Source organism: Trichosurus vulpecula, chromosome 5, assembly GCF_011100635.1.
Source record: "Trichosurus vulpecula isolate mTriVul1 chromosome 5, mTriVul1.pri, whole genome shotgun sequence".
In the NCBI taxonomy this organism is placed as follows: domain Eukaryota; kingdom Metazoa; phylum Chordata; class Mammalia; order Diprotodontia; family Phalangeridae; genus Trichosurus; species Trichosurus vulpecula.
In genome coordinates this window covers 34454880-34474140 of record NC_050577.1, presented here as the reverse complement: position 1 = coordinate 34474140, position 19261 = coordinate 34454880, and the positions used below count along the sequence as shown (strand labels likewise).

Genomic DNA, 19261 nt, shown 5'->3' with positions numbered 1-19261 from the left:
TCAGTTATACCAGATGTCTGCTGAAGTTCTCTCTGTGCTGAAAACAGAACAGCTAATAACATCTTCAGCTGCCTTACTGATAATTTCATCTTCTGAAAGGTTAAGGAACCAATACAAGGAAACTATATTCTGGACTTGATTCTCATCATTAAGGAGGAACTCATTATTGTGGAAAACCATAGGAGGAAGGGACTATTCCATTTTAGGATTTGTGATGGAGGAGAGGAAAGCCCAGAATGATCTAACTTGTCACTAGATTTCAGGAGGCCATGTTTTAAAGAGTTCTGAGAAAAGTTATCTTGGGTCCCATGGACTAAAATTATGTTGGAGAAGTTAGTCTGAGTCTGATAGAAAACTCTAAAGAATGAAAGTCCAAAGACACAACAGGAAACAATTCCAATGAGCAAGAAAAAGGAAAGTTGTATAAAAAGACCAAAATGAATACTAAGGGAATCCACCAGGCAACTTAATGAACTAAAAAAAAAGATGAGTAGAAAATGGAAACAAAGATAGGACACAGAGGATGAATACAAAAGCAGAGCATGGTCCTATGAGAATGCCAGGAGAGCTAAAGCTCAGAATGATTTGGAGCTGGAGAAGACAGATAAGAATCACCAAAAACAAACAAACAAAAAAAAAACAAATACAAAAAACAGATTAAAGAAAAGTTATATTGGGAAAAAAAAGAGAGTCAAAGAAGAGGTAGAAATACTTTTGGGTGTGCATAGGGTGACGGTAACTAATGATAGAGAGAAATCAGAGCTGCTCAACTCATACATCGCTTCTGTTTTCTCAGCCGTGGATAGGGCTATATTGGCTCAGGTGAATCAAAGTGTTATATTTCAATCATGGCTTGATTTATTGTTTTGATGATTGTCTAGGCTTAGGAAAATGATGTAGAAAATGTAAATAATACAGGTTAAATTTAAAAGTGGGTCATGCGTATTTTCTTTCCTAGAGAGCTGATTATTAAAATTTTATCAGCACACTGCTGGGCATGGAGAACTATTTTTGGATAGAAATATCAGAACAAAAATGTCCAACAGGAAGTTGAGAACTTGTGATGTACGCATGGAGATTGTAGGAGAATATCTGTCTGCTTTTAATAATTTCAAGGCATCTGGACCAGAAGAACTACGTTCCATTTCTGAAAGAACTGGGAGATGTGACTGTTGAACCATTCAGAGTACTCTTTAAAAAGATTAAGGACTTTGGAGGTGCCATAGGATTGGTGAAAGACAAAGGTTGTTCTAATTTTCAAAAAAAGATAGGGAGAATGAAACCTGGAAAGTATAGGGCAGAGAGCTTGATTTTAATTCCTGGCAAAATTATAGAACATGTTATTAAACAGATGGTTGATGAATCTCACAAATCACAATATCGCAAAGAGCCAACATGACTTCACCAGAAATAGCTTAGGGCAAACTTAATATCCTTTTTTGAAAGGACCCCTATGCTGGTAGATTAGAGGATTGTAATAGATACAGTGTAACTGAATTTTAGCCAACTGTTTGACAAAGTTTCTCATTGTTATTCTTTGGAAAAGATGGAAAGATACTAGCAAGATATGCGATGGTCCAGTTATGTGGATTGAGAACTGGTTGACTGGCCAGAGAGTGATCCTTAATGGATAAATATCACTTTGGAAGGAAGTTTATAATGGATTATCACTGGGGTATATGCTTGGTCCTGTGCTATTTAACAAAAGATCATAGGATCATTTTTGTTAATGGTTCATGCAAAGCCATTGATGGCAAGCTTATCAAATATGTGGTTGACACAAAGCTAGGAGGTTTAGCTAGCATACCAGCCAAGAGACTGAAGTTTCTAAGAAGAAGAAAGTGAACAAATGTAAAGTCTTTGACTTGAGTTCCAAAAGTCAATTTCCTGACTATAAGACAATTAATGGAAGCATCTTGTCTTAAAAAGATTTGGGGATTTCAGTGAACTGCAAGCTTAAGTGAACGAGCAATGAGATGTAGCAGTAAACAAAGTTAACATATCCTTGAAATGTAATTAATACTTACATGTAATTATTTAAATTATTACATAATTAACATATAATGAATACTTGAGGTTGTATTAAGAGAGCCACAGCGTCCTGGGGACTAGGAGGTGGGACGTCAACCACACTCTGCCTTGGTCATACAACATCTGCTCAGCTCAGTCCCCAGCTCATAGGTGCTTAAAATATGTAAGCTGAGCAGAACAGAGTTTAGCGGCTATTTGCTTTGAAAACTTAAGAAATAATTTTAGTAATCCTTACCTTTTCATATAAAAATGTTGTTTGCTCTTGTTCATAAAAATTTTGTCAGATCTATTTTCAAAATTTTAAAGCTTGATAGAATGACAGAATACTAGAATTGGAAGGGTCGCAGACAATGGATTTAGAATGGGAAGAGACCTGAGAGACCATTTAGTCCAATCGACTAATTTTAGGGATGAGGAACTTGAGGCCCCGTGAGGTTAAGGACTTGCCTAAGGTGACACAGTCAGTAGGAGAAGTGGGATTTGAACTCAGGTCATCTGACTCCAATGCTAGAGCATTGTTTCTACCGGATCATATCCAGTGGTCTCATTTTGAAGATGAAGATATTCAGGCCCAGGTGCAATGAATTGCCAAGGTCACACAGACACTTAAAACCTAGGAAGTGCCCGGATGACAGACGCTATAGCTAATGACCAAATATCAGACAGACTGATGAATTTTTTAGCCATAGCAACCCCAGAAGAGAATGTGAAATCCTTGAGGCAGTTGGCTTTTTTGTGGGTTGAGGGAGCACCCACACCAATGAAATCCCAGCAAAATGAGACAGCTGGACTTAATGCAGTAGAAACAATGCTCTATTTGGAGTCAGAGGACCTGAGTTCAAATTCCACCTCTCCTATTGACTGTGTCACTTTAGGCAAGTCCTTTAAGTATGCAAGTGTGTTGATCAATGGATTGTAATTATTCATTTTGAAAATGATAGAAATCCTTTTCACGATTGTATTTTTCAAGACTGTATATTCTCTCCCAAAGATTTCCAACTTTTATTATTTAAATCATTGAGTACATACAGTAAATGATTCACTTTACTAGGCATTGTCAGGTATCTGAAAGAATATAAAATGAGGTGCCCATTCTAGGCGAGTTCACCATGCACAAACACATACATGTTAAACAGTACACTAGTTAAATAACTATTAGAGACAAGGAAGGATATAAGAGATGCCACGTGGCAATCCATGATTAATTACAAAAGGAGTCATATAGACAATGCTCTTAATTCAGAGGAGGTAGAAATTACTGTGGGCTAGAGTGAACTTAATTAAGAACTAATTAAGAATAATTGTAGAGGGCAGGGCAAAGGAGGGCAGAACCTAGATATTTTAAAAGGGATAGGTTGATTCCTATGTTAACTGCTCTTCTTCTAGGATTTAAATACAAAGTGAATCTCGCAGGGTTGCAAATCTAGTACAAATCTAGTCTCATACACTGATAAAATTTTATTATCCTTATATAAACATTGACCTATATACAATTAAAAAAACCCTATCCTCTTAGGTTTTTTTAAACCCTAGCCCTGGACTCATTTAAAATAATTTTCGTTGTATTTTAATGAGCTTTTTTTCCCCCTAAGCCTCTAAAGGGTTAGAAAACCCTTGATGTTATTAAAATAGATTCACTATTATATGTTTCCTTATGGGTAACCTTGATAGTCTGCTCACTAATGAGCTAATACAGGAGCATGTAGCAATAACATGTATGAAAGCCTCACCTGACTGTTCTTCAATTATCTATTGATTTTATCCCTATGTGTTGATCTTCAACTAATAATATTGGGGTCCAGAAAAGGGGGGAGAATAAGCATTTATTAAGTACCTTATGTGCTAAGTGCTTTATAAATATTATCTCATTTGATCCTCACAACAACCTTATGAGGGAGGTGCTATTAGAATCCTCATTATTTTTATAGTTGAAGAAAGTGAGGCAGATAGAAGTGACTTACTCAGACTCGCACTGTCAGTAAGAGTTTGAGGCTGGATTAGAATTCAGGTCTTCCTGACTCCATGCCCAGTTATCTATCTTCTGCCACCTTGCTCCCTAGAGAAAAACAGAGATTGAGATTATAAATCCAAGAAGTCTGACTTTGGAGTCAGTGAGATGCTGGGTTCAAATCTTACCTCTCCTACATTTAAGCTATGTAACCATAAACAAATGACTTTGCCTCCCAGTGGCCCTAGGCAACTCTCTAAGACTCTAAATAATAGATAATTGCTTATCTCAATCCTTGAAGCATGTTTCCATACTGGAAATCATAGGTCTGGACTGAGAAAAAAAAAGTGGTATTAAGTCATCTTAATTTAAAATTTAAATTTAAGGAATTTTTTCTTTTTTTCTAAATTTAAAGAATTAAAAATTCTTGGTTACCCAACTACACTGGGAGTTCCCACACAATGAAGAAATAGTAGGTCTGAACTGAAAAAAAAAATCGGTATTATTGGTTTCCCGATCATGCTTGGGGTTTCCCTTGCCAATAAAACTACAGGTATAAAGTGAAAAAAAAATCAAGTCATCTTTCAGTTCATAGACACCTGTACTGCTTGTTCCTGCCCCTTTGCTTCCAATTACATTAAGTATAACATTAAATGTTCATTAAAAATTAAAAGTTTTGAACAGAAATAAAAATCAGAAAAATGTTAAATTCTAATTGATAGAAAATGGTTAATTTTCATGTATTCAAATTGTGGATTATCTTTGGCAAATTTTGCTTTCAAATTTTTATTGATGCCACTATGTCTGCTTAATGGGATGCTTAATTTACATAACAAAGTCTTTCTTGAGCTGTTAGTGTGTCAGAACTATGCTAGGTACTAGGATACCCAGACCCTAAATCGGGCAGTCCTTCACCAATAGGAGCTTGGATTCTATTGGAGGTTAAAATGTAATTAGAAAATTTAAAGATATGAAATATATGAAGTAAATATATGAAACCACTGGGTGGAGAGTGGGTCTTAATAAGCTCTTATAAGAGGCAGTTCTTGAGCTAAGCTTTGAAGGATTCTATCTATGGGACAGCTGGTGGAGAAGCTGGGGTGCATTCCAGGTATAGGAGACAGCCTATACACAGGAATAGATGGAATGTGATGTTTGGGAACAATGAATAAGCAGGTCTGGCTGGTAAGCAGAGTGTGACGAGGTTAGAAATATGAAATAAGCCTGGAAAAGCAGGCTGGAGCCTTTCTGTGAAGGGCTTTCAAAGCCAAACTGAAGAGTCTCTATTTTATCATAGTGGCAATAGGGAGCCATTGGGGCTCCTTGAGCTGGGTAGTGACAGTCAGATTTGTGCTTTAGGAATACCACTTTGGCAGCTCTGTGGAGGATGAATGTTTAGTGATCGATTGACTGGATTGGAGAAGGGAGAGGCTGGGTGCAGGGAGAACAACTAGGTAGGTTTTGCAATAGTCCAGGCAAGAGGTTGAGGAAGCATAGTATGGTAGATAGAGTATTGACTGTGCCATCAGAGGACCTGGGTACTACTTTGACCCAAAAGCTATAACTTTGTGCAAGCTGTTGAACTCAGCTTCTTTACCTACAAAATGAGAGAATTGCATTATATGGTTTCAAAGGTCCTTTCCAGGTCTGAATCTATAATTTTAGGTCGTGAGAACCTGAAGGTAGGAAAGTGGGACCACTGTGGAGCCTACTGAGTGCATACAAATTCTTCCTTAACACGCTAACCAGAAGTAGCAGCAACTTTGGAGTGGGGAGCAGGAGAGAAAATGAGGACAGTGGACAGTTGGCTTCCTGGGCAAGGAATTCCCATGTTTTTGCTCCATTTTAGGGGTCTCCAATGCCCAAGATTTTCCTGTTTATCTGTAGGGACAAAAGCATTGCCCAAAACCAGATATTTCGGAGATGATCCATGATAATAGTTGTATGAATAATCAAAGTCTGTTGATTTCACTATGGCTGAGTCAAGGAATAAAAGATTATCTGCTGCTGTTGTTGGGTTGCTTCAGTCATGTCTGACTTTTCATGACCCATTTGGATTTTCTTGACAAAGATACTGTACTGGTTTAGCCATTTCCTTTTCTGGCTCATGTTACAGATGAGGAAACTGAGGCAAACAGCATTAAGTGGTCATCACACAGCTAAGTATCTGGGGTTGGATTTGAACTCAGGAAGATGAGTCTTTCTGATTGCAAGCAGAGTGCGCTACCTAGCTGCCCCTGAGATTATTTGCTGTCTAGTGCTAAATATAATCTTGAAATCCTTTTCCTTCTCAAAAGGAAAACCAGGTTATCTGCTACCTAGCACTCTTATGTCTTAGTGTTATCATGCTTATCATAGAATATGCATATGTAACATATCATGCCCATTGCATATATATCTGATGGTCATAATATATGTATATGTACGTATGCATGTGCATATGTATGCCTACGCTGAAAGTAGCTAGGTGGCATAGTAGATAGAATGCTAGACCTGGAGTCTGTAGGACCTGAGTTCAAATCTGATCTCAGACACTTACTGGTCATTGAGACCCTGGGCAAGTCATTTAACATCTGTCTGCCTCAATCTGTGCATATATAAATGGGGGTAATAATATCACATATCTCTGAGGGTTGTTGGGAAGATAATATGAAATAATATTTGCAGAGTGCTTTACAAAACTTAAAGCAGTGTAGGATGCTGGCTATGATAATGATACATACTATGATGATATAATGATCTATATGATCTATAATGATGTAATGATATATGTATACATCTACATGATATACACATGTACATATACACATATGCATGGATTACATACATACATATATGTAGTGAAGAGTTTTGGTGGTTTTGGTGTTTTTTTTAATAGATCATAAGATTGTAGGATTTAGAGTTAGAAGTGACTTGTGTGGTCATTTAGGTTTATAAAAAGGCAGCTAGGTTGCACAGTGGATAGACTGCCAGTCAAGAAGTCAGGAAGACTCATTTTGCTGAGTTCGAATCTGGCCTCAGACACTTCCTAGCCATGTGACCCTGGGCAAGTCACTTAACCCCGTTTGCCTCAGTTTCCTCATCTATAAAATGAGCTGGAGAAGGAAATGGCAAAGCCTTCCAGTCTCTTTCCCAAGAAAACTCCCAAATGGGGTCATGAAGAGTCAGACAGGACTGAAAAATGACTGGATGACAACTGAAAGTTTTACAAGGGAGAAAACAGTGGCCCAAGGAGGCAATGTAACTTTCCGAACGTCCCACGGAGAGCTCAAGATTTCAACCCAGGTGCAAGTCAAAAGGATTATTTTAACTCTCCAAATCCTTACAGGTCACAACATAGTACTATTTTAGCTAGGCAGCAATAAATAAAAGTGGGAATTATTCTTGTAATTATGACTTTAGGTTGGGGGCATGCTGTTTTGGTTAGCACTGAAATACATGGGTCCCATCTGCTTGCCTTTCAGAGAACCAATATTGATAATCACTATTTAAAGAGAGAACTCATGGAGATTGCTACTTTTAATTTTATTGCCTGAATTGATGGTCAATATCCTTTGACTTTTATTTCCACAAGGGGTAACGATACAGTGGAAGAGTCATGCAAATTAGGATAGTAACCCAGGTCTACTACCTGAAAGAAATTAGTCTGGGGGAGAAAAATGGGCTTCACATTGGTAATAATATTAATATTAATTCAGAATACAATCCCCAACATGGTACTATGTAGAGGCAATGGGTTCTAATTTCCATCTAATGAATCATCATTATGTCACAGGTAAGCGGGGGAAGAGCTGGTGCAAATACAGCAGGCAGACAAAATTTGAGGTGCCTTGTTAACTTTTAAAAAGTGTTTGCATGGCTGGAATCTTTTATGCTTCACGTGTAATGAGGGGGTAAGAAAAAGAAAGCACACATTATCTAACTACCTCTGGAAAATTTCTACTCAAAAGCTATTCTGCACAATACACTTCATATTTGCTATGTTAAAACCGTTAAAAAACTTTATACAACTGTTAATAGGCAATTCTATGCTTTCCTGAGCATGATGAAAACCTTTACACGGGAGATTAATGCATATTAACATTAGCGAAAGGGGAAGGGATTTAGTGGTACTTTAAGGACATATTCCCCCATAGAAAGGGGAGAATGCCTTCAACATCTATGCGTTTCTTCTGTGCTCTAGCCTTGAAAAATACTTTAGACTGCTTATAAAGGATTGCATCAGATATTGGCCATCAGGCAAGGGATCAGTAACCTTTCAAGTGATCGTTTTTTTATTGAGACCTGGGTGTAAAACTCTTCAGTGGAGGTTGCTATAACATAGAACTAAGGGAGGGCAGCTAGGTGGCTCAGTGGATAGAATGCTGGGTCTGGAGCCAGAAAGGTTCGTCTTCCTGAGTTCAAATCTGGTCTCAGACACTTGCTACTTGTGGGGCCCTGGGCAAGTCACTTAACCACATTTGCCTCAGTTTTCTCATCTGTAAAATGAGCTAGAGAAGGAAATGGCAAACCACTCCAGTTTCTTTGCCAAGAAAACCCCCTAATGGGTCCAACACAAAGAATTGGAAACTACTGAAATGACTGAACAACAACAAAGAACTAAGGGAATACAATGACATAACACTATTAAGTATTTGTAATGAATCAAAGGACTGACAGTCCATTCTCACTCACTCCCCAACTAAAACAATCTTTTAACCAGCAAGGGGTTGTAAGATCTTTCTTTCTTTCTTTCTTTCTTTCTTTCTTTCTTTCTTTCTTTCTTTCTTTCTTTCTTTCTTTCTTTCTTTCTTCCTTCCTTCCTTCCTTCCTTCCTTCCTTCCTTCCTTCCTTCCTTCCTTCCTTCCCTCCTTCCCTCCTTCCTTCCCTCCTTCCCTCCTTCCTTCCCTCCTTTCCCTTCCCTTCCCTTCCCTTCCCTTCCTTCCCTTCCTTCCCTTCCCTTCCTTCCTTCCCTTCCCTTCCTTCCCTTCCCTCCTCCTTCCCTTCCTCCCTTCCCCTCCCCTTCCCTCCCTCCCTCCCCTCCCCTCCCCTTCCCCTCCCTCCCCTCCCCTCCCCTCCCCTCCCTCTGTTACCTCTTCTCTCCTATGATTTCATTAGTATTGGGAACTCCCAGGTAGGAAATGCCCTCTTCTAATGCAGATCAGCACCTACTCTGTAAATTACACTCTTAGAGAGTCACTTGTGGCAGAAGGAAATTCGTTTGCCCAGTCCCCAAACCCCACCCTTGCCCGGCAACATATGGCAGAGATAGGATTTGAATCTAGGCCTCCTCGACTCCAAGGCCTGCTCTCTATTCATTATGCCACAGCTGCCACATGTTGCCAGGTTGTCTTAAGGCTCTTGGATTTTCTGTGCTTGTGCATAAGGCAGTGTTCTCCCCTGAGATCTCAGTGGTCTATAAGTTAGTAGAAAAATCCTACAGTTTGTTTGAGGCTCAATAATTTCCTTCTGGTCCTAGACTTAAATGTGTCAATGGTGGGATTTGAGCTTGTCTTCCTCCCTCCAGGCTCATCACCATGTCCAGCTGGCCAGGCTCTCTCTCCTTTATTAGAAATATAGAAAGTATAGAAATATTAGTCATTTCACGTCATTTAGAGTTAGAGGCAGAGAAGGCTTATTGTGTCCTTCGTTTTACGGCTCTAGTGACTCCTCAGGACAAGTAGCCAAAATTTTATTCCCGCTAGATGACTCTAGGAGGGATACCTATAATGCAGTGGCTCTCAAACTTTTTTTTTGCTCAAAGCATAATATTCTTTCCATGAAGAATTGTGGCACATTGAAAATAGGGCTCTCCCGGCAATTAGGCCTCTAGATTCACCTTTGGACTCAACTCTCATTCACCTCTCCTACTCTCTGATCCTCTCTTAGCCCAGGTCTTTCAGTGGGGGAGAAAATGAAGGTGGGGGGGCACTATTGTGAGTCCAAGCCAGGAAAAAAGGCATTAAACTGCTGGGGAATGTACATAAACACATCCTTTCTGAACCACTGTTCTAACGTTTGCTTTTGGAGGAAGGTCTTGTGAGTACATAATAATAACAGCCAGTGGTTATATAGTGTTTTACAATTTACAAAGCACTTTACATATGCTATTTTCTCACCATGACCAAGTGAGTTAGGTGATATTATTTTCCCTATCTTAATAGGGAATGGGGGAACTGAGGCTGAGGGGACTTACCCAGGGTTTCATGGCCAGCAAGTATCTGAGGGAGGATTTGGACGTTCCAAGTCCAATATTTTATCCACTATGCCAGCTGGATGAAGATGATGGTGCCATATTGGCCCATTCATACTCTGGAACTTTTATGGTATAACCTTGTGGCCTCAATTATCTTATCCCCTAGCCCCACATCTTTTCCTAACTACCTTATTTATGTTGAGGATGCTGCCACCCTCTTGTGCATCCTGAGGTTTGCAACCTTAGGATTATCTTTGATTCTGCTTCCCCTCAAGCACCATAATCAATAAGTAAATCTTGTTATTTCTATCTCCACAATACCTTGGCATCTATCTCCTCTCCACTCATATACAACCTTCCCCCTCACCTAGACTATTGCAATCATATTGTTTCACACATGGTAAATGCTTAATAAATGTTTGTTGACTGAGTGAATGAAAGACTTAATTATGATGTCATGTCCATCTCTATTATTGTTAGTAATATTCTTGTTAATTTTGAGTCTTGGAGGAAACTCTTTGTTTTTTGGTAAAAACAAGCATGGAATCAGCACATTAGAAAAACATCAAGAAAGAATTTTTATTTGCCTTATGTCTTCCAAATGTCTAGATAACTGTTCAGAGAAAGTCTGGAAGTACTGATCCATGAGAAACTTAGCAAAACAGACCCCTAGTGTTCAATGTGGAAGATGGCTTAGCTGCTGAGAAACCCAGGAAGTCTTGTTGGCAAGTTGGTTCCTATGATCTGCTTCATGGCACATTTATTACTCAGCTCTACGTCATCTTCAGCTTAATCATTTGCTTGAAAGTAGTGAAGTATGATGGGTACCACCCAGGTGACACAGTAGTTCGTGGCAGGTCAATGCTGAGCTAGGATGGTTGGGAAAGAAGCTTGAGATGGAACTAAGTACTCCCAGACATTTTGAAAAGGGGTCTACCACATCCAAACAAGTCTATTTCCCTGGGATGTTCTACAAAATAAATATGGATTCTGGACCAGAGCTTCCTGGTCACTTCCCATGAAAAAGTCCTTGCTTCCATCTGGTTGTGCTGAGTATACCCAAAGGATTTTAAAGCTGAAGGAAACCTAAGAGTTTAGCACATGGAGAACCAATATGAACTCCATTACCTGGGCTATATTAAAAGTTTTTATCTCTTGGTAAACTTTCTAGATATTAAAGAAGCGATCTTACCATCCACTTTGTCTTTGTTGTCTAAGGATCGTGGGACCGTTATATCTAAGTGGCAGCTGAAACCTTTCATATTGTTGGCTTCTCCTTTAAAATAGGAGCTCCTTGAGAAGAGAGACTGTCTAACTTTTCTATTATATCCCCAGCACTTAGCGTGGTGCTTTGCACATAGCAGATATTTAATAAATGCTTTTTTCATTCATTCAAAGGAACAGCTTTTGGATGCAATTTTTAAAAGAGCTGTGTTATTGTTTTTTCTGTGATGAAAAAGACATATATCAGGTCAACTGTCAAAATAGCTTATGGGTTATTTTAGGACAATATACATCTAATTTCAAGGATAAAGCTAAAAACGCTTAGGATGAAAGCAAATTAAATCTAGTCACTCTTAGACATAAATGGACTACTGACCTATGACATTGCTAGAATACTGAGTCTTAGGGGGCATGCTCACCCTCCCTGCAATGGATCTGTGCCCTTTCTTTGTTCTGTTCATTACATTTTATCTTGTAAGTGGGAATGTTTTCAGTAATACATGGTAGAAGGAAGGTTCATGAACTTAAGCTTTGAGAATATAATATTCCTTTTGAAATTTTGTGATTGGTTTTAATACGGGACAAATGAATAATAATACCTTTTGAGGTGAAAAAATATTGGAGGAGCAAATATCCATTTCTGCTTGAAAATAGTCCAAAAGAAATTCTGCATATATTTTAAATAATTTTCATTGAATCGCATTAATGAATGTAACCATTTGTAACCTTAGCAGGTTCATGTTTTGATAATTGCTTTGCATTTTGCATAACTTTTGATAATATGAGGTAAATGAACCAGCCAAGGGCAGATCTAGCAAGAGATTTGTTTTCACTTATATGGTAATGTGCCCACACATCTAATTCTACCTTTGATCATGTGTAGAGTTGTGGTGAGTCATGTAACATTTTACAGTCATCCAACAGAAGCCAGCTGCCTGACTGGGTGAAGCTGGTTCATTTTGGGGAGAGGAGAGATGCTGTACTGTGTTTGGCCCATTCCTGAAATCTAGACAAAGAGATTCTCCTCAATAGGCAGTGGACTGTCTACTCTGCTACTTTGCTTAAGAGGGTGGTGAGAAGTCCCTCCCTCTAACTATTCCTAGATCAAACACTCCTCATGTTCTGCCTCACAAATCACTTATTTCTGATTCTCAGGATCAAGCTTCAGGTGATTCAATATTGCGTGAATGGTGACCTATTAGAACCCCTGTGAAATTATCATACATAGTGCCGGCCCAGAAAGAATTAGGATTCCTGAGATCTGATGTTACCCAGTGGCAGCTGAAAAAATTGTTGCCCACTTCATTCCACAGCTGTGAAAAACCCAGGAGAACATGTCCTTTGGGGAAACATGAAGCACTTGGCTAAATCTTACCAATTTCTCTTCGTCACAGTAGTACTGAGGATCAATTGAGTGGTCCTGCATAATCCAGCCATTGCATGGGATTGGGGAAGGTCCCCTTTAACTCTTTGTACCATCACAAAAATTCCCTAGAGGGGTTGGATGCCAATGGTGACCCATAATCTCTAACTACCTCTCTGGTACTAGGATTATTGAGCTCTGTTTCATATAGCTGAAGTGGAGGAATTGGTGCCAAATAGGACACTCAGCTTGGTCCTAGGCAGTCAGGCCTATTCCCTGACCTAGCCAGAGAAGGCTGCTTTATGAGAGCTCTTGGATAAAAACCATAATAATGGCTTTATTTAGCCCAGGGGTTCTTAATCTACATTTGTGTCATGGATCCTTTTTGGCAGTCTGGGGAAGCCTAAGGACTCCTTCTCAGAATGATGTCTTTAAATACATAAAATAAAATACATAGGATAATAAATAAAACCAACTATATAGAAATGCAATCATCAAAATATTTTTAAAAAGCTCATAGACTCCAGTTTAAGAACCCTTGATCTAGCCCATTCACTCCTTCCCCAATCTGAGTCTTGGTGCTTTGGTTTTAAGAAAAGTAGAGAGCTAAGCTACTCCTGTGACTATTTTCAAACTGGACCTATGATTCCTTTGGTTTATGGAACTCCAGATGAGAAAATTTCCTCTAGCAATGCAGATTGGTATCTGCTCTGTAAATCATAGTCTTAGAGATTTGCCATGACTATGGTATCCTGAAAGCTATTACCATCAGGAGTCAGTATCAGGCATGGTCCTAGATGGTGGAGGCTTTCAAGGCATTGAAAACTATGGTGGAGCCTTTGCTCCCTACTTTTTTTTAGTAGGTCTAAAAGGACATTTTTTTTTCCATCCACTGTGCCTTGGTATCCAGATCAAGTTGTATGTTCCTCACTACTTTTGGAGGTCCAATTTGGTGAATATCTTATGGGCCAACTGTGAGGGGGCAATAATATGCCCAGTAAGCCAAAGTGAGAAGGAGCAGATGTATTTCTTGCATTATATGATGAGGTAGTAATCCCATCAAGGGCCACACAAGGTGGAGAGCATATGCCAGTGGGTGACACTTGTCTCTGGGAAGATTTGCATTGGTTCTTCAATTTCTTAGAATGCTTGTGATATTTTACCCTGAAGTTCTCTGTCTTGGTGGTGCTTCTGGCTAATCTGCTGAAATAGCAAAGATACAGTGGTAGATACCAGCATTGGAGGGAGTACTTAGTGACCTGAAGAACTGGTTCACCTCATCCCATATCTTGATATGCCCTCATGTGCAGAAACAATTTTTAAAAATTAATTAATTTATTTTTAGTTTTCAACATTCATTTCCATAAGATTTTGAATTCCAAATTTTCTCCCCATCTCTCTCCCCACCCCAAGATGGCATGCATTCTGATTACCCCTTCCCCCAGCAGAAACAATTTTTTTGTATACACTTTGTATACATTTATTGTACAAGTTGATTGATACATAGAATAAGTTCAATCTGGGAGAAAGAGCAGCTCCTTTCGAAGACATATTTGAACCATGGAGGCATCATTTTGAGCGACATATGGTATCCTCTAAATCTGCTCTAAGGATAAAAGAGCCTAAAGTGCCTTCAGACTGTCCAACAGCTCAATCAATGCCATAGCTACTGGACAGTAGTTTTCAGTTGCTCCAGTTGTACCTTTGTGTCTATTCTCATCCTTCTCTGACTTCTTCATAGTTTTCATTCCTTAAAGTGGGGGCAAGGAGAAAACTTTAGCATTATCTTTCAGTTCAAGTCATATGCATTCTTAGCAAATTTGTTTGGCAAGTCACTTTTTATGAATGTGTGTGTGTGTGTGTCAGTGTTGGGGGTGGGGGGACAAAAGATGGTATAGGGAGAGAATAAAATCTTTTTTGAAATGAGATCAAATGCATTTCTAGCTATGTGAAAGTAGTTTAAATACTTATTCAATGTAAGTCCATGAATCCTTTTGCTGCCAAATTAAAAACTTTGAATTTTGTCTTACTTCCTCCAAAGAAGGAATGGTATTTCCCACTTCCACACTTGAACCCTTCACACCTCCAAGATCAGAAAAATTATGTGGTACATTCCTGTGAAATGTGTCCTGGCTAACTTTGTTTCATATCCATCTAAATTCTCACGAGGAAAAAGCAATTTTAGAGATAAATCACGAGCTTCTGTTACTATTCTGCAGACGGAAAAACTATTATGTGAATTGATGACATAAAAAATGTGTAGTTCCCTCCCTGCCTGTTCCCCTCCTCCTACATTGTCATTGAGCTTATTGGAAAATTTATTAACTTTCCTATTTTCAGCACGTGCTGTGAGGGAGAGGTCTCAAAGGAGTTTAGTTTGACCAAACCTAGATAAACCCTTTTTTGATAAATGCCCATGGGTGAATGAAGTCCATGGCACAGTCTTTAGATGGGAAACTCCTGAAGAGTTCCTTGAACCACATGTGTTTTTCTTTTCTCTTGGCTAGTTAATTTCAAATGTAAAAAAAATAGTACTCAGCAACATCATCTTCCTAATAGATATGTGACAGTCCCCTTGAGAATTGGGGCCACTGGATTAAATGACATCAAAATATTCTTCCTCTGAGACAGCTGTCCTTTTGTATCTCAAGATTCAGACATGTGGAAGGAGAAGCAGTTTTCTATTCTCAGTGAATGGTAGGAATGTAAAATATTTTAGGCTGAAAGTTACAAATGAATCCAAAGGAAGGATGTTAAGTCTTATAAATATGCAGACTTTTCTTCTGTAAAGGTAGCATGGAAGGAATGCCACAAGATGGCGCCATCACTACTATTGTCACCATTAGGTGGAAGATTATAAAACTGTTCTCCATTGCTTTCAATGTCTAGAGATCTGTATTGTTAGGCAGGCCTGAGGCTGAATAAACTAAAACTCTTGCAAAATTTTGAAGAGCATCTTGTTTGGTTAATTTACTTATGTTGAAGCAAGAACAAATTGAGGATGGGATTGTACTTGGGAAAGATAGCATAATGTTAACAAATGAGAGACCAAAAACATGTTTTTCAATTTTTTTTGCTTCTTTTCCAAAAAGGAAAATCACATTCAAAAAAATTCAACAAACATTTATTAAACACCTACTGTGTGTAAGGCATGGCAAATTGTTTCAGAGGGAAATGACCAGATCCATTCGTGCAAAGAGAGATGCAACCTAAAAATGAGGGAAGAGACAGAATCCATTTAATGAATGCATCTCCTGGCACACATTTCAATTCCCTGTGGAAGGAAACTGCAGATACTATCCCAGAACCATTGTCAATAATTTTTGAAAAATGGAAAATAGGAAAATGTATCGGAGGATGGAAAACCTGATTTTGCAATAGTTTATGTGAAAAATACCTGGGGGCGGGCTGTGCGCACATGGCGGCCCTGGGGGATGACGCGCTGGACGCCTACATGTACCCGCCCTACGGCCCTTACTCTTTCCCCTACGCGCCGGGCCCCAAGGGCAAAGGCTCGGGGGGCGGCGGAGGCTGGCGGCCCCGGGCCGTGCCGGGGGCGGCGTCCGCCCTGTCCGGCTACGGGCAGCTGACGGCGGCCGAGTACTTCGATAGCTGCCAGCGGGCGCAGCTCATGGCCATCCTGTCTCAGGTGAACCCGGGCCTCGTCCCGCGGCTCCGCAGGGCCAACACCCGCGACGTGGCGGTGCAGGTGAACCCGCGCCAGGACGCCTCGGTGCAGTGCTCTCTCGGCCGCCGCACCCTGGTCCGCCGAGGCCGGGAGCCGGGAGACCTCGCACCGACCAGGGCCGCATCCCCGCCACCGCCGCCTCGGCCTCCCGCGCAGGGCAGCCCCGGGGCCGGAGCCCCGCGACCCCCACGCTTCCCGCGGACCGTCGCCGTCTACTCTCCCGTGGCCTCGCGCCTCCTCGCCACCTTCGTGGAGGAGGTGGAGGAGGCCGAGGCCGGAGGCCCGGCGGGGGAGGCCGCCGGGCACGAGACGCAGGCCCCCGCCAGGGAGGCGCCCGAGGCAGCGGCGAGGCCGGACCAAGAGCCCGAGCGCGGGGAGGGTGCGGCGGACGCGCCGAGGCCCGAGCCTCAGGAGGGCGGCGGAGGCCAGGCCCAGGCCACAGTACGAGCTACCTGGGAGGATCAGCCGCCCCGGCCCTACGGCCTGAAGGACGGAGACCCCGTCGAGGAGCCCGCGGAGCCGGAGAAGGAGGAGGCCGAGGGCCCGCAGCCGCAGAGCCCGGGGCAGAACAAGGCGCGGCTGCGCTTCCAGTTCTTAGAGCAGAAATATGGCTATTATCACTGCAAAGACTGCAACATTCGTTGGGAAAGTGCATATGTGTGGTGCGTGCAGGGTACCAATAAGGTCTACTTCAAGCAGTTTTGCAGAACTTGTCAGAAGTCTTACAACCCATACCGAGTGGAGGATATTGCTTGTCAAAGTTGTAAACAGACAAGATGCTCCTGCCCAGTGAAACTTCGTCATGTTGATCCCAAAAGACCTCATCGTCAGGATTTGTGTGGGAGATGCAAAGGAAAACGCCTGTCCTGTGACAGCACTTTCAGCTTCAAATATATCATTTAAGTGAATGAATATGTAAAGAGCACAGATGTAATTTCTGCAGACAAATGAGCTTTTTTTGCTTACCACCTTCCCTTCCCTCAAAAGACTAATCAAAGTAGCAGGAATATTTGACAGAACCTTTAAATAAAGGTATTGCAAAACAAAAAAAAAAAAAAAAAAGAAAAATACCTGGGGGTTTCAGTTAACCACAAACTTTAAATGAACCATTTAGTGTAATGCAATTGCAAAAAGCAAAAACAATGAAAAACAAACTAATTCAGTTTAAGGCTGCATTCATTTAAAGAACTGTATTTAAATTATCTATCCCAACCTACTCAATTTCCATAAGAGGACCAGAGATATTATATGAATTGTTTTATTGTAAAATATAAGGTTGGTTTTCCATTTTTGTCTTCTTAACCCCAGCGTCTAGCCCAGTTCCTTGCATATGCTTATTGAATCGAATCAGCTAAGGTTACATAAGAAGTAAGTGGCAGACTTGAGGCTTAAGTCAAGGTCCGTTGACTCCAAGAGAGTAACAAGGGTGGAAGATGTTTTGGAAAGCATCTCATGTGAAGAAGAAAAAAAGGACTAAGGATGTTTATGCTGGAAAAGAGCAGACAAATGGGAAACTTGATGGTTGTCTTCGAATGTTTAGAATGCTTTATATTTCTTCCAATGACATAATTTGTTCTTGTTGTTCAGTGGTTCAGCCATGTCTGACTCTCTGTGACCCCGTGAGCCGTACTGCGCGTGGGGTTTTCCTGGCTGGAGTGGTTTGCTGTTTCCTTCTCCAATTGTTGTTGAATCATTTTTTAATCATGTCTCACTCTTTGTGACCCCATTTGGGGTCATATTTTTGGCAAAAATACTGGAGATGAACAGAGGCAAACAGGGTTAAATGACTTGCTCAGGGTTACGCAGCTTGGAAGTACCTGAGGCCAGATTTGAACTAAGGAAGAGGAATCTTTCTGACACGAGGCTCACATTCTATCTACTGTGCCACCTAGCTGCCATCCTTCTCCAGTGGATTAAGGCAAACAGAGGTTAAATGACTTGCCTAGGGTTACATATCTAGTAAGTATCTAAGACTGGATTTAAAATCAGGTTTTCCTGGCTCCAGGTCCAGTATTTTAACAACTGAGCCAATTAGCTCTCTCAAGGACATAATTCAGACCAATAAATGGATTGGTAAGTAAAGTATAAGGTACCATTTTTGGGGTGGGGAGGAGTGGATTGGGATATATGGTTGTGAATTACTGCTGACCAACTCTCAGGATACCTTGAACTCAGCCAGCTTTGAGGGTACAGAGGGGTGGGAGAGAAATTGGAAAATTGAAGCTTTTCTTAGTGTTGCATGATAATAATTTTAAGTACTTCCATGAAAGTTCTTTGGCCAAGGTCATGATAAGGCAGAGGCATCATTTACGTAATTGTGATTTCTACATTATCACTTGGTTTTGTCTGCTATAAGAGAACAGAGCAAATATTCTTAACAATATATACATATATGTATCTCTCTCTGTCTCTCTGCCTCTCCCTCTCTGTCTCTCCATCTCTCTGTGTCTTTGTCTCCCTCTCTTGGTCTCTGTCTTTCTCACTCTTTATTGACCTGGATCATCCTTTTGGGTAATAGCTCCTTCCCTTAGTGCAGATAAGTAGTTTGTCTGCAATTTAGATTCTTAGAGAGTTTCCTTCCTAAGGGGTGGGGTACTGAGAGCTTAAATAACTTGGTGAAAGTTGTACATAGAAGTTAGAGGCAGGACTTGAAACCAGGTCTTCCTGACTCCAAAGCTGGCTCTCTATCCACGACAAGATGCTTCCTTCCAGTGATTTCTACAGATTGAACAGAAATAGTGAGATGCTTATTCTGCCTTGTCTCTTTTCTTTGTTCTCAGGTTGCAGTTTTTCTCACTTGTATGCTGTCCAGAATTGCACATTATGAATGTA

General features: G+C 40.5%; 1 protein-coding gene across 1 annotated transcript; it reads left to right on the top strand.

Moving 5' to 3' along the window:
* Window positions 1-16159: 16159 nt before the first annotated feature.
* Window positions 16160-17332, top strand: LOC118849745 (zygote arrest protein 1-like). The gene has a single exon (XM_036758711.1). The coding sequence runs from the start codon at window positions 16160-16162 to the stop codon at window positions 17330-17332; it is 1173 nt and encodes a 390-aa protein (XP_036614606.1).
* The last annotated feature ends 1929 nt before the right edge of the window (window positions 17333-19261 follow it).